The sequence below is a fragment of the Eptatretus burgeri genome, chromosome 9 (assembly GCF_056783735.1).
Source record: "Eptatretus burgeri isolate ZD-2024b chromosome 9, Ebu_testis_v1, whole genome shotgun sequence".
Classification (NCBI taxonomy): Eukaryota; Metazoa; Chordata; class Myxini; order Myxiniformes; family Myxinidae; genus Eptatretus; species Eptatretus burgeri.
The window spans coordinates 103,555,755-103,571,242 of NC_140969.1; the positions used below are offsets into that span (position 1 = coordinate 103,555,755).

A 15,488-nucleotide genomic window follows, 5' to 3' on the forward strand; every position below is an offset into this window, starting at 1 on the left:
AGCACCTCGAGGGCCCCCAAGAGGATGTCTAAAGTCTCCGCAAAGATGACTGCATCATCTGCAAAATCAAGGTCCGAGATCTTGACATTGCCAAACGATGCACCGCAACTTGATCTCTCCGACATCCTCCCAAAAATCCAGTCCATACAAGTGTTGAAAAGTGTGGGGGCAAGTACACATCCCTGACGAACTCCAGTAACAACTGGAAATAAGTCAGAGGCGGTACCACCACACTTCACAGCACTCTCAGTACCAGAGTAGAGTTCAGACATCAGATCGATCAGTTTCGGTGGCACCCCACGAAGACCAAGAATCCTCCAGAGGACATCCCGATTCACTGAATCGAACGCTTTACAGAGATCAACATAGGCTGCAAGCAGCCCCTGCCGAAACTCTCGTCTGCGTTCAGTGAGGACACGAAGAGCAAGGATACGGTCAATCGTTGACCTCTTTGGTGTAAAGCCTGACTGCTCTGGACGCTGGTGCTCAAGCAGATGGTGGCGAACCCTATCAAGAATTATCCGAGCAAAGACCTTGCCCGGCACTGAGAGCAGCGTCACCCCTCGGTAGTTGTTGCAGTCTTGGCGATCACCCTTCCCTTTCCAGAGAGGGACAACAAGGCCCCTCTTCCAGTCAGTTGGGATGATGCCTGTGTTCCAGGCAGAGCACAAAACTGCATGCAACGACGCGAGTGCAGCATTTCCACCAGCCTTGAGAAGTTCAGCATGGATGCCACAGATCCCTGGAGCTTTGCCCCGTTTCAACTGGTTCACCGCAACCCGTGTTTCCACAAGCGATGGTGGACCACAGTTGATTCGAGGGTCAGCAACAGGGATTGTAACACCCTTGACGTCCAACTCGACAGCTGGGGGATCAGCCTGGTACAACCGCTCAAAGTAACCGGCCCAGCGGGCCTTCACTTCAGACTCCTCTGTCAAGAGCCTACCACTCTCTGCTCGAACTGCAGTGCTCCGAGGGATGGGCTTGGATGAACGTAATGCGCGAATTCCCCTGTAAGCGGGACGAGAATCACCTGTCCACAGGTGATGCTCTACCCCTCACAGATTCCTCGCACATAGGCCTCCTTGTCCACCCTCAGTGCACGTACAGTTTTACGCCTCAGCTCCCTGAACAGCTCAGCTCTGCCATTCAGCCTGGCCCTGCGACTCTGGTCAATGGTATCCAGTGTCCCTTGAGAGACAAAATTCTTCTTTGCCCTGCGGTGAACTCCAAGGCATCCACCGGCAACATCAAGGACGGTGGTCTTGAAGGTGCTCCACAACTCTTCAGGACCCCCAAAGCACCCAGACCCCCAAGTGTCCACTCAGCCTGTTCGCAAACTCCTCAGCTACTCTCTCATCCCTGAGCTTGGCAACATCCAGCCTAGGCTGGGATGGTACCATTCTCCAGGATTTAAGGTGCAGCTTTAGAGTTGCTACAACAAGCCTGTGGTCAGTATTGAGGAACTGAGCACTCCGGTAGACCCTGCAGTTCTGGATCATCCTCCAACGACCGTCAATGAGGACATGGTCAATCTTCTTTGCCACACCGCCAGCGTTGGAATACCAAGTCCAGCGATGAGCTTGCGGGCGCTGAAACCATGAACCAGCCACCCTAAGTCCATGACTTCTTGCAAAGTCAAGGAACTTAGTGCTATTCTGGTTCATAGTTCCTGACCCATGGGGACCAACACACACCTCATAACCATCCCTATCAGTTCCAGTCGATGCATTGAAATCCCCCAAGACTAGAAGTGTATCTCGTCTGGGGCACTGATCAACCACAGACTCGAGTGTGGCGTAGAATGCATCCTTCACGGTAAGATCACTCGCCTCAGTCGGAGCATAAATAGAGACCAGGGAAATGACACCTAAGGAGTGACGAATCCTTAATCTCATAATACGCTCGTTGACCGGTGTTACCTCAATTATCATTGGGGTCAGCTGATTGGACACAGCTACAGCAACTCCTTGGGTATGGTAACCATCAGAGCGACCAGACCAATAGTAGGTGTAACCACCCACCATTATCTCGCCGCAATCCGGTCTCCGAACCTCAGAGAGAGCTGCAATCCCGATGTCCAAACGCTTGAGCTCAGATGATAACAGAGACAGGTGATCATCCTCTCTTAGGGATAGGACATTCCAGGCACCCACCCGAAGGGACCGCCTCAGGTTAACCCAAGGAGACCGCCGTCTGGTGGACGACACCTCAGCACCACTCCGACACACTCTCCCGCAATCTGACCCAGGGATGTTACCCCGTGGTTTCCCTCCTATCAAAGATTGGGGGTCCCGAAGGCTTTGCCCCAATCCCATCATCCGGTGAGCTGCCCTGCGAAGGGAAGCTGCACAGGAGGTACTCCCACGGAGTGGGTTTTCAGATTTTTTTGCGTTTTTGCGTTTTGCGGAATGAAGCGTTTTACGGTGGCTGGAGTGCAAATCCTGCCACCAACCTCCTAATAAGAAGTAACCCAACTGCAGGAGGACGTCCGCAGACACAGTTGGGCACTAGATATGGATGGCCGTTGGCTCACAAGGAGCTCCTCCGCCCTATGTAACAAGTCTGGATGTAATCGGCCCAGAAAATAACAAACACACAAACACCGGTCCATGAGTTATGGTAAGGATAAGGGAGGAAAGGGTGAAGCGATTGTGAATTTAACATTCTGTCTTTATTTACTTTTAACATTGTTCTTACCAAATGGGGACTGGAACAACGCAGGCAGGCATGATAGACTGAATGACCTTCTCATACCCCAAAGTTCACTGTGTATCTTTGTGTAACATTAAGAACGGGAAGAAAAGGGGATTGGAGGACAGAGAGTTAGGGGTGGGGGGTGCATGGTGTTGGAAGAGGGAGATTGAGATGTTGGGAGTGGGGTTGAGTACTTGGGGTTTGGGGCAGTTGAGGACTTGAAGAAGAATGGGGTAGGGGATGACAGAGCTGAGTTGGGGGAGAGGGGACGAAGTTGGGATTGAGGGGTTTGACGCTTTGGGGAGGGGAGTTGAGGATTTGGCTTGAGAAGGGGTTTGAAGATTTGAAGAAAGGGGGATGGGAGCACAGAGTTTGGATGTGGTGATAGTGGGGGGCAGAGAGAGGACAGAGTTGGGAGGGGGATTGAGGACTTGGTGTGTGTGTGTGTTTGGGCGGTGGGGGGGGGGGATGGGCACCTGAGGTCACATTTTACATGATGCGGAATTCCTGTGGGTCCCAGATAGTCCCTTTGGGTCCTCTGGGTCCTTTGGGTATTTTAGGTCTTCAAGGTCCTCGGGGTCTTTTGGGTGTTTCAGGTCTTTTGGATCCTTGGGGTCTTTTCAGTCTTAAGGGTATTTTAGGGACTTTCTAGTCCTCTGGGTACTTTAGGTTCAGTATTTCAGGTTACAATTGTGAGTGACGGCAGGTCAGCTGTCCAACCAATGGGTGAGGAGCGGACATACATACATACACACATACATACATCAAGGGCGGATCCAGAATTTTTTTAAGGGGGGGTGGGGTTCATTGAAGGTTAAGATGTTCTCATGTTGTGAAATATACCTTATTCAAGTCAATGTAATTGTTGAGAAAAAACCAGTTGATCGTTCCAGTGCTTGCAGTGTCCGACCATAGATTTACATTCTCCACCAGGAAAATTTGGGAATATCGAGCTAGTTTACGAAAAGGCCTCAGGCCTGTCACTAACTGATTCTAAAGAAAAGCTGAAGATTTTGGAATCTTTGCGACGGATCTGTGTACTGGTGGACGGACAACAACAATGTAAATGCACAAGATGTGTCCAATACAAATCAGTGAAAATATCGAACGGACAAGCACAAAATGGGGCGAAATTACCCCGAGCACGAAACCTCAACTCGCCATTGCGGACCATCAGATAATTAATTATAATAATGGACGATTGAGCCACTGAAACGTTGAATTACCGGGTGAAATAGTTTAGGATTGTGTACTGCGCTTTGCTGTAGGACACGATCCCGAAAATGTTACCTTTCTCTACGGAGCCATAACTAAACACTGAGTCGCAGGGATTAACACAGAACCAGCGGATAAAAGTATCACAGCTTGGATTAATTGCTGAGTGAAAGCAAACGATGTGCGATTGCCCATTGTCAAGTGATATCTCATACGATGATCATGTGACATATTGTAAGGGCGGAGGGGAGGAGGAGTTCACGGCACCCGTTGAACCAAGCCCCACCCCCTCCACCCCCCCCCGGATCTGCCGTTATATAACATACATACATACACACACTTATAATCACATACACTTGCTCCATTATAGATTACTATGGCTGCATTGTTTGGGGTCATAGTCATCACCTTTAGGTGGAACACCAGCATAGACTAATATATATGGACAGCATAGTTGAGTTACGAACTTGAGAAAGTACAAAGTTATCCCATTTATCATCCTGTTGGACTTTCTTGAATCTCAGTCATGATTTTGTATGTGGTAGTCGTGAGATTCTTGCCATGTTTACCTCGGTGTACAGGTGCCGTTCTTGTATTCTTGCCTGGGTACAGTGAGATTGTGTTGCTTCATGATCGCCTGCTTTATGATGATCAACGATTCTGTGAACAGAAGCAGAGGTACTTGTGGGGTGGTGTCACACATTCATAATGTACAACCAAGCAGAAAGCAAGTTTCAACAATAGGTTGATCCTCTCGTTTTCAGTTTGGATAAGTGAGACTGCTGTGATACTTACATTTTAGTAAAATGTCTGTAACTTGACTTATCCAAGCAAAGCTTGGTAACCATCACCACCATTGTTCAACATATCGTGACTTTTGTTCTTGTTATCTTTCCTTTTTTTATATACACCAGGTTACAGTTGTTCACACTGCACTCAAATCTGCAAACAGCTGATCAGAAACGGGTCCTCAAGCCAGTTTATCCAGGCACAAGGAAGATAGTAAGATTATATTTATATATTTATCCTCACGCTTTTTGAAAAAAAAATGGAGGGGATATTGTAATCGGGTCTGATTTGGTAGTTATGATCACCACACGGCATGAATGTGCAGGAGCAGTGTCATTTTTGGCCCTTCCCCCTGGGGCTGGGTCAAAAGGTCAAAAACCAAAAAATGAACTTTCGGGCATATTTTATAACATTTTTAACGAGAAGGGTGTTCGGTGGAGCGCATACCTCCACTACGCAATGCCTGATCCACGGAAACATATTGGGTCCGATACATTTTTGAAATATCATGCTATATATTGTTGTGGACCCGGGGTCGCGGGGGTACCACGAGGGTAGGGGTATCCCCCGTTCTCCTCCTGGATTCACCGGGAATTGAGGCCGTCACACAAGAATAAGTCCGTGTCGCTGCGGGTCGCTAATCGGCTGCGAACGCCAACAATTTAACCATGTGACCCAGTGTCCTCCATCTGACTACCGTTTAACTGTTGTACACGCAGTCTCCTTATTGGGGAATCATGCCCTCCATGCGTTCTTGTGTTAAACTTACCGTATCAGGTGCAGCTGAGCTGCCAAGTACACACCGGCTAATAAACAGACTACAGGTATTGGGATATAACTTCCCGGCTCGGCTAATGTGCGGACCATGCTGGGCCAATGAAGAAAAAGATGAAAACGAGCTGGGTACATTTATAGCAAGCAATTTATTACAAGAAGTTGAGCAAAATTGTGGCACAGTAATGGGTTTATTCACAAAAATGTACAGTTTATTTAAAGCAAGCTTTATGCTTTATAAAGCTTTATAAATTTATAATGCTTTATAAAGCAAGGAATTTGTGGGTGTGGCAAAAGAAATGCAAATATTTGCAAAAGAAGACACAGGGCAGAGTTAACTCAAGAATAACTTCTACAATCTTAACTTGTGTTACACATAACAGGTACCATCACACACATACCCGAGGAAATTAGATTTAGCCCAGAAAAAGAAGCAGTTGAGGTTTTGGGCGACCTTGTACCTGGCGTGGCTGACGGACCTACGCAACCCAATCTCATTGGGGGGGGGGGGGAGGTGTTGATGGTGTGTGAGTGGGAAGTGCAAATGCAGTGCAGCATGATGCAAGAGGAGGGTGTGAAAGGTGCAAATCAGTAATGCTGTTTTAGTGAACGAGGCACAGATTGAGAAAAGAAGTGTGAGAGAAAAGCTTAACGGGGACGTGTGAGAAGTCTGCAAGTGTTATGAATATTGGCTGCGGAACGCCGAAGCCAAGGGCCGATGGCCCAGAGATGACCCCGGCTCGTCTTGGTGACAGCTCGCTCTGCCCCGCTCGCCTCGTTCAGTTGCTCCGCACCATTCGGTTCTGCTCGAGTCGGTTTGCGATTTTGCTCAGTGGCTGGACGAAGGAAGAGACTCTGGACAAAAAGAGAATGATCGAGCCTGATTTCCTTTCTTTTATAGAGCCTGAGCAAGGGAGGAGCCAAAAAGCGGATCAAACTATCCTTTGGGCATTCCTGAGCGTCCCCATTGTTGCGTAGATGCCACCGTGAGAAGTCACCTCACCTCGCCAAACTCCAGAGCCGAAAATGGCCTCAGTTGCCTCTGAGCCTGGCCACGCGACACAGCTCTGCAATTAACATTGGCCGAGCGTTTTCTTGAGCACTCTCCGGTCCTGACCTTGCGCTGGACTCCGCTCGAACGTGGCTATTTAGGGAAACACTGGAGCGAGCCGCACGTCTTTGAAAGAAACCCCAGTGCACGTTGCGCTTCGATTTGCACTCTGAAACACCCTTGCTCGCATGCCCTTCATTCCTCTGGCACCCTCAGAGACTGTGGTGAGCGTCCAGGGGCCTGATGGCATTTGTGGCAGTTATAGTGAGGTGAGGGAAGCGCTGTGGTGTTTGTGGTAAAGGCGCTGAAACAATGGGAGTGGTTGAGGCGATTGTGGTGATAAGGTTGAAGTGGTGGGGAGCGATTGTGGTGAAGAGGTTGGGCGTAGGTTGTTGTGGGGTGCTTTGAGGCGTTTGTAGTGATTTTGGTGAGTGTTGTAGCATCGTAGTGAGCATGGTAAGGGTCTGAGTTGAGGCGTTGGTTGGTTTATGGTGCGATGTTTGAACAGGAAATGGCACACGTATGCAAATGAGGTGGCTGCTGTGCCTGACGCTCCTGGTAGTGTTACTGATCTACGTGCAAGAAAGGCAGGTTTGTATAGGAAATAAAGCGAAGTGTAAAGGAAGTGAAAGAAACAAAAGAAGATCGGGTTTAAGACTTAACTAAAAGTCCTACGCAGCACGTCTTGTCCCATGTACCCACGAGACATATTGAAATGGCGAACTAAACAAATACTAATGAGATAACTGCCTTAGGATCGCTATAAGTTGGGTGCCATTGCCTCGGTGGAGTTGCGGTTTGACAGAAATGCAACAATATCGTTTTTGGCACAATCTCTCAATGGTGAAGAATCATTTTAAAAATTAAATAATTCTCGTATCCAGATCCAGATTCGGATCTTCACTAAAATCGAATCAATTCGTCCTTGTCACACACCCAAACCTGTCCACCAAGTTTCATCCGAATCCATCCATAACTTTTTGAGATATCCTGCACACAAACAAACAAACAAACAAACAAGAACACGTTGTGCAGAGCACGAGACTTACAAAATCCATCAAACAAATTTGACCTCAAAAATAATTGGTGCTTGAATTCAATGACCAAATATGCAACTCCTCTTCAAATTTAAAGTCAATCAGATGAAAATTGACAATTTTAGAAAATTCGGCCTATGTTGACCTTTTGGCCGATGTTGACCTCAAAAATAATTGACTGGTTGAATTCAGTGACCTGAAATATAAATCCTCTTCAAATTTCAAGTCAATCGTATGAAAATTGAGGATTTTAGAAATCTCACCTCAGTTGTTGACATTTGGCCTTTGTTGACCTTTTGACCTCAAACAACAGACTTCTCGCTGATGACAAACTCTACTATGTGGTGAAGTTTCATGAACATCGGTTTAAAATTGTGACCTGTCGGCGATTGACCGTCTGTCTGTCTGTCTGTTTGCCACATGATTTTTGGCCACAGTTTACAAGCAATCGTTCTGAATTTTTTTGTTAGTGTGTAGGTGACCGGCTAATGACAACAATGCTTAATTTTGGTGAAGATCTGAATCCAGATCCGGATCTGAGAATTTTTAAAGTGATTCTTCACCATTGAGAAATAATGCCAAAAACGATATATAGCCCAATATCTCAAAAGATTATGGATGGGTTCACACGAAACTTGGTGGACAGGTTTGGGTGTGTGACAAGGACGAACTGATTCCATTTTGGTGAAGATCCGGATCTGGATCCAGATATGGGAATTATTTGATTTTTAAAATGATTCTTCACCATTGAGAGATTGGGCTAAAAACGATATTGCATGATATCTCAAAAAGTTGTGGATTTGGATTTAAACTTGGTGGACATGTTCGGTGTGCGACTAGGACTAATTGATTCGGATCCGGATCCGAGAGTTTTTCAAGTGATTCTTCACCACTGAGAGATGGGGCCAAAAATTTTACATTGGACGATATTTCAAAAAGTTGAGGATGGATTATGATAAAACTAGGTGGATGAGTTGGTTAGGTGACAATAACAAGGCGATTCGATTTTGGTTGAGGTCCGGATGCAGATCCAACCTATCAGTGACATAGCATATGTAAACTGTTCAACCTGGCGGGAGATATGTTCTTCACGGAGTGCCGTTCCATTTCGCCAAGTTGTTACTCTGAGTGATTTTTCATTTGTTTGTTTGTGTTTTTTTTTCAGATTCTTTCCACAAACATAGCAGAAACAAGTATAACGGTGAATGATGTGGTATTTGTCATTGATTCCGGGAGAGTAAAGGAGGTGAGGTGAAAGTGGGAGTTGAACGTGCATATTTTTCAAACCAGTGAACTTAAACTTTTTTTTTTTTAATCATGTGACCAAAATATTGTGCATCTTGTACACTGCAGCACTGAGCCTTCCTATCGTACATATGGCCACTTAGTTTTTCTGGTATTTCAAGCACATTCACTTCCTGTCTTTTTCATCCAGCGAGTATTCCAACATTCTGAATTTCATTGAGGAATAGATTTCAGAAACCCTCATTTGCATTTACAGTCATAGGTGCAAATCTGTGAACTTCAAGCACATCATAGGTTTGTTGTATAACCCATCTTTCAGTTGTGTTTGTTCCTGTTAGGTTGTGTTATAAGTGCAGCTGGTATGTAATGGAAATATTTTGTGCATTCATAAACTTTGCAGTGCACAATTTTTCCTCCCTCCCTCCCTCCCAACCACCTCGTACATTGTCCTTGTTTTTTTGCCTTTCAGAAATCGTATGATGCCGTTAGCTCTGTCACTATGCTCAAGAGCGTTTGGATATCGAAAGCAAGCGCCATACAGAGGCGTGGTCGGTAAGCTTTTCACATGGGTTGCCATGGACCATAACAGTGCGATTTAGTCCACTGTAATTAGTCCACTAATCAATTGATCGAGGAAAAGATGGCATGAAATGGGGTCGGGGCAAGTGAGAGTGATTTGATTTGGTACCTTGCAGATGAAAAAGCAATTTCGTAGCCATAAAATTTTAGCATGAGAGCCTGAAAATGCTTTCAGCGAATCACTGCAGGACTTTCCAAGATGGTGGTTCAATGAAAGCCGTTAGAAACTAGAATGCATGCGCGGGACATGCCAACATGCACCATTTTGTTTCTCTTCGATGAAGTCATGGTTGTTTTGTGATTTGATGGATTATAAAGTACAAGAAGCACCCGCTCCCTGTGGGAGAGGCTGGGTGGTGCTTGGAGGGGAAGAGTCATGTTATTTTTATGATTTATCGGTGCCCGCCCGAGGGGCGATCTTCTGAGTGTGCAACACGTCTTCATTTGGGTTCGGGTAAAGGTGCAACATGTCTTTGCGCTTACAGATCTCTATTACCTTCGCATTCTGCGAAAGGTTATGTTTTGGTCGGCGTGTATTTATTTATTTATTTATTTATTTATTTATTTATTTGTAATCTTGTGATTCGTATAACTCAAAAAGTGTTAAACCGAATTGCATGAAATTTGGTGGGATGATTGGTTATTAGCCAGGAAGCATTTGATTAGATTTTGGGATCGTTCGGGTCAAAGGTCAAGGTCAAGGTCACGAAAAGGTCAAAATCGTCTTTTTACGATAACACGGTCAATTTTTATTCAATTTGCATGCAACTAACGCCAAAATGTTCAGAATTCAACGCCTCATCTTGTGATATGCAATATGACACAATGACGCCCATACTCTTGTTACCGGTTAGGGGTCAAAGGTCAGGGGGGTCACGACCTTGAAAAATATGCGGTTTTTGTCATAACGCGGTCAATTCTTGTCCGCTTTACATGAACCCAGCACCAAAATGTTCAGAATTTAATGCCCAATCTTGTGATAAAATGACGTCATAACACATGTTGCCGGTTGGGGTAAAATGTCGGGGGGGGGGGGGGTGGTCACGCCCTTGAAAAATATGCGGTTTTCGGCATAACTCAGTCAATTCTTATTCAATTTGCATGAAACCAGCATCAAACGAGATTACCTTCTCTTGTTGGAACGTTGTATTCACCGAGCTTGCGAGTGAAGACTCGCCAAAACGACGTGAGTTGATTGTTGTTTAGTCCGTAGCCCCCGAAAGTCGGGGGGGGGGGGGTCATGACATTATAGATATGTGGTTTGTGTCATAAGACCATTCATATGAAACCAGTTCCCCACACTCATACCAAGAACAAAAAAGTAGTGGCGGCGAAGGTATGCGCTGTATGAGTGCCCGTTCTAGTTTGGACGGTGTATCGGCAACAGACCACTGCCTCGATCACTCCTGAAAATCAAAATATCCCAGGTTACATAAGTTAAGCAAAAACATGCATACTGCTAATGTGCATCCAGTGCCTATCGAAAGTCTACACACCCTTTCAAAATGCTCACCTTTTGTAGCCTTGAAGCGTGGAGTTAAATTACATCAAATCACACTCTTTCCACTTGTATTTACACATCATAACAAACAACTTCCAAATGAAAAACATAAAAATTCAGAAAATTAATTAAAAATACAAAACTACAATTCCTGAGTTAGATAAGTGTCCACCCCCCCCCCCGCCCCCCTTATCACAGCAAAATTAGCTCAGGTGTCACCAATCACCTTCAAAATCACACCAAGTTCATTGGCCTCCACCTTTGTTAAGTTGCAATGATTCTGATGATTACCTCCGCCACCGAAGGTGAACGAGGTGATGTTTTCACCCCTCTCTGTCTGTTTGCGTGTTACTTGCAACTATATTGGTTACCTAGTCGATTTTGTTATTATCTTACCAAAACGAAGTTTTTGCAAGATATGTTAGTCAGCTTGTATGTTTTTTTATTTTTTATTTTTTATTTTTATCTTTTTTGTTTGTCTGTAATCACGTATAAAAAATTCTGCAGAGCACAGTTATCATTGGAAATTTTTGTAACTTCGCATATCAGAGGCCTGTAGAGGTCCCTTTCAGCGCATAAAATTTTGAAGGTCAAGGTCAAAGGTCAAGGTCACTTTGTCGCAAATCAGGGGAGTCGACGAAACCCTTATTTTTTGAGTAATTTTGATCGGATCGTCTTCAAACTTCATGGGAATATAGTTCATGGTCTGGCGCTCAGCTGATTAATTTTTGGTGGCGATTGGCCTTGATCTTCATGGTTAGCTCCTCAGGTCAAACATATTTGACCCCAAGGTCAAATTTTCAAGTTTAAGGAACCATATCGCGTAGTACCTCAAATTGAACACCTCGATGAGTGCTTTCTAGATATGTCAAGCTTGAAACATTATGACGTCATTTGGTGACGTTATGAGGCAAACGCATATTTTTCATGGTTACTCTGTAGAACAATTCTCATCGGAATCTCTAGTCGGCAGATATTCCTCAAGGAGTCGCTCCTGGTGGATAGCAGCTCTGTTCACCTCAGTGTGACCTTAAAGAAGTCACACGTGGTCACCTTTTGGCAAGATACGGGTCACCCTGCGGGTGACATTGGTTTATTCTTTCTGTCACATACAGGTCACAATTTTCAACCGATCTTCATGAAACTTCACCACATGGTAGAGTTTGTCATAAGGAAGAAGCCTGTTGTTTTTGAGGTCAAAAGGTCTACATAGGCCCAAGGTCAACAACTAAGGTGGCGTTTCTAAAATCTTCAATTTTCATCCGATTGGCTTGAAAATTGAAGAGGATTTTCACATCAGCTCACTGAATTCAACCACCAATTATTTTGTAGGTCCACAAAGGCCAAAAAGGTCAACATCAGCCAAGGTTCTAAAATTGTCAGTTTTCATCCGATTCATTTGAAATTTGAAGAGTTGCATATTTGGTCATTGAATTCAACTACCAATTATTTTTGAAGTCAAATTTGTTTTACGGATTTTGCGAGTATCATGCTCTGCACAATGTCTTCTTCTTGTTTGTCTGTCCATTTGTTTGTGTACAGAATATCTCAAAAAGTTGTGGACAGATCCAGATGAATATAAGAGTGATTTAATTTTTTGAAGCGATTCTTCACGATTGAGAGATCGGGCCAAAACGATGTATAGCATGATATTTCAAAAATGTATTGGGCCAGATATGTTCTACTATATATCAAGTACTACCCTTGGGAAATATGTTTGATTTTTAGCTCATCTGGAATTGCAATTCCAGATAAGGTCTTGTCCTCGTGTACCATCCATCCGTCCGTCTCCTATTTTGACTTCTCCAGCCAAAGCGCTGGGCCGATCCGGCTGAAATTTGGCAGCAACGTTGTGCCCCTGACTTGTAACACGGATTGCAAAGCTCGTTCCGGTCATGTGAATTTAAGCGGGTCAAAATGGTGGACTTGGTAAATTCCTTGAAAAACCTTTGTCTCCACACCCACCAGTCAGAATGCTAACAAATTTGGGTTATAACATTAGGCCAGGGAAGGGATGTTAAATTGTGGAGGTTATGCCGATCACTTGACCGAAAGTATGTCAAAATGGCCGACTTAGTCAATTATTTGTAAAATCGCATACATTTTTTTCACAAATACCAGGGTATTCACAAAAAATTAATAGGTCACTTGATCTGGCAGCCTTATTGGATTGAACGAAAATCTTTTAAATTTTTTTATTATCTTGAACCGCTTCATCAATCGACGTGAAACTTCACAGTCATGATCGATTTGTCATGCGGAATGCAAGTTTTAAATTTCAACCTCATCGGACGCATGGCTCAGCAGCCAGAATTATTTAATGTTTTGAATCTGGGTTCAGGGATTTAAATCGAACTTGGTGCAAGTACAGTATGTATAACGATGTAATAATGTTGGCAGAGATATGTCTGGTGATGTCGAAGAGTGCCCTGCTAGTTTAACCTTGTTTATGCATTGATAACCTCCTTCATCACGACAAATCAGCTGAGACACGACAAAATATACATATTCGAGTGTGGTTCGATTGTGATTTTGCTTGGTGGGTTTTTTAATATTGTAAACTGGGAATGAGGAATTTGTTGGAGAGTGCTACATATAATTTAATAATGCATGATTCTTATTTAATTATTTTCCCCTTCCATTTAAAACATCCATACCTGCATGTCGATCCGAACAGGGCAGGGCGCTGCCAGCCTGGCGTTTGCTTTCACTTGTTCAGTCACAGACGCTTCATGAACATGGAAGAGTATCAGACTCCCGAGCTATTACGAGAGCCACTGCAGGTGAGAGACGTGTGAACCTCAACATCCATGAGGATTATAAGAACCTAAATAAGGAACACCGATTCATTACTTAGGTTCTTATAATTCCTCATGGAGACCAGTGATGACGTGATGTTGATCACATCCTGGTTTGCAGCTATTTTTCTGTTGGCTTCGCATTCAGTGTTTATTTAGTTTAACCTTAAATTCTGCTTGTATTGTTGGTTGAACAATGGTAAATAAGTTTCAGTAAGGGTTCACTTTTTTATGTTTTTAGCCCCTGTACCTTACGAACCACTAGACTAGTTATTACCTGCGCCGCCGTAGGTGGACGGAGGTTATGTTTTCACCTCTGTTTGTCTGCCTGTCTTGTCTGTCTGTGACTAAGAAATCTTAAAAAGTTATGGATAGATTCTCCAGATCCGGATACTCTAAGTTTTAGCTCACCTGGAACCTAGGAGGGAGGTTATCCGGGAGGTTATGGGATGGCGCGTCGTCCGTCTGTCTGTTTGTAAACACTTGCAACTTCTTCTCTGAAACTACAACACACTATTTCGGTGAAACTTCACCACAACCTTCATCACCCGGTACGTACCAAAGTTTGTTCACGGCATTAAAAAATAAAAAATCAGACTTTAAAGGGGTGTACTGGGGATGGTCCCCAAAATAGGTATTTACTTTCTTCTCCATTACATATTTTGTGGGTCATTCACGGCTACCAGTGTTTCCCTCGTTTGTTATCCAGCCACTACAAGGTGAGTACCCAGGGGCATTGCCGCTATTTTTAAAGTGATTCAACACCATTGAGAGATCGGGCCAGAAATGATATATCGCGTGATATCTAAAAAAAAGTTATGGACAGATTCAGACGAAACTTGAAGGATGAGTTGGGTGTGTGACAAGGACAAATTGATTCGATTTTGGTGAAGATCTGGTTTCAGATCCAAATATGAGAATTAAAAAAATTTCTTCAGTGATTCTTCACAATTGAGAGGTAGGACTAAAAAATGACACATAACATGATATTTCAAAACTTTTATGGATGGATTGTGACAAAACGAGGTGGATGAGTTGGTTAGTTGACCAGAACAAGCCGATTCGATTTTGGTGAAGGTCCGGATGTAGATCTGGCCTATCAATGGGGTACAAACTGTAAACGGTTTACAGCCTGTTGGAAGTATGCGCTCTACCGAGTGTCTTTCTACTTGTAGGCTATGTTGTTTGGTTGTGAATTTATATAAATGTTGATGTGGGGTTGTTGGATTGTTGCTGTTTTTTCAGTTTAATTAACAGTTCATGAGTCGTTGTGGAAGTCCTTTTTTGGAGGATCGGGGTTGAGGCTCGGTATGTTAACTTGCGCGCAGTGTACACAAGGACGAGCAAGATAAAGATAAAAAGATGGTTGTCAGCAAGGCAAGAATGAACCAAGCAAAATTTGCATTGGGGAAGCAGGGGCTTAGGTGAAGACTTTTTGCATTGTAAGAACTGTTTAATGTTGTCATTGCACAAATAAATATGATGGATGGGGTTGTGCAGGCAGTGTTGTGTGCAGAGAGTGTGTGGTGAAGGGGATTGGGGGGGGGGGGGTGGTGGTGTGTGTAAATAGCCATCTCCTCCATAGTTTGTAAGAGAATACTATTAAAGTGAGTTTGTAGATAAAGCCTACAAGTGGGAAGGTAGTGTTTAAGCTGTTTTGGGGTAATGATCCCTGTTTGTTGGAGGTAAAAGTAGAGGAGCATTTGAGGATTAGTGACCCAAACCTTATGTGAGCAAAGCTTTTGTGAAGAATTCAAATTTGAGATAGCAGAGTACAACAATGGGATTTTAGTATGGGGGAT

The 15,488-nt window shown here is 44.2% G+C and overlaps 1 protein-coding gene across 2 annotated transcripts in view; it reads left to right on the top strand.

Moving 5' to 3' along the window:
- Positions 1 to 15,488, top strand: part of LOC147020803 (3'-5' RNA helicase YTHDC2-like) — a 97,142-nt gene that overhangs the window by 51,222 nt on the left and 30,432 nt on the right. For both annotated transcript variants that reach the window (XM_085896430.1, XM_085896431.1), the window contains exons 14-18: positions 4,494 to 4,590; positions 4,827 to 4,914; positions 8,729 to 8,809; positions 9,278 to 9,360; positions 13,566 to 13,671. In XM_085896430.1, coding sequence (XP_085752556.1) covers positions 4,494 to 4,590; positions 4,827 to 4,914; positions 8,729 to 8,809; positions 9,278 to 9,360; positions 13,566 to 13,671 — 455 coding nt within the window. The remainder of the gene's footprint in view (positions 1 to 4,493; positions 4,591 to 4,826; positions 4,915 to 8,728; positions 8,810 to 9,277; positions 9,361 to 13,565; positions 13,672 to 15,488) is intronic.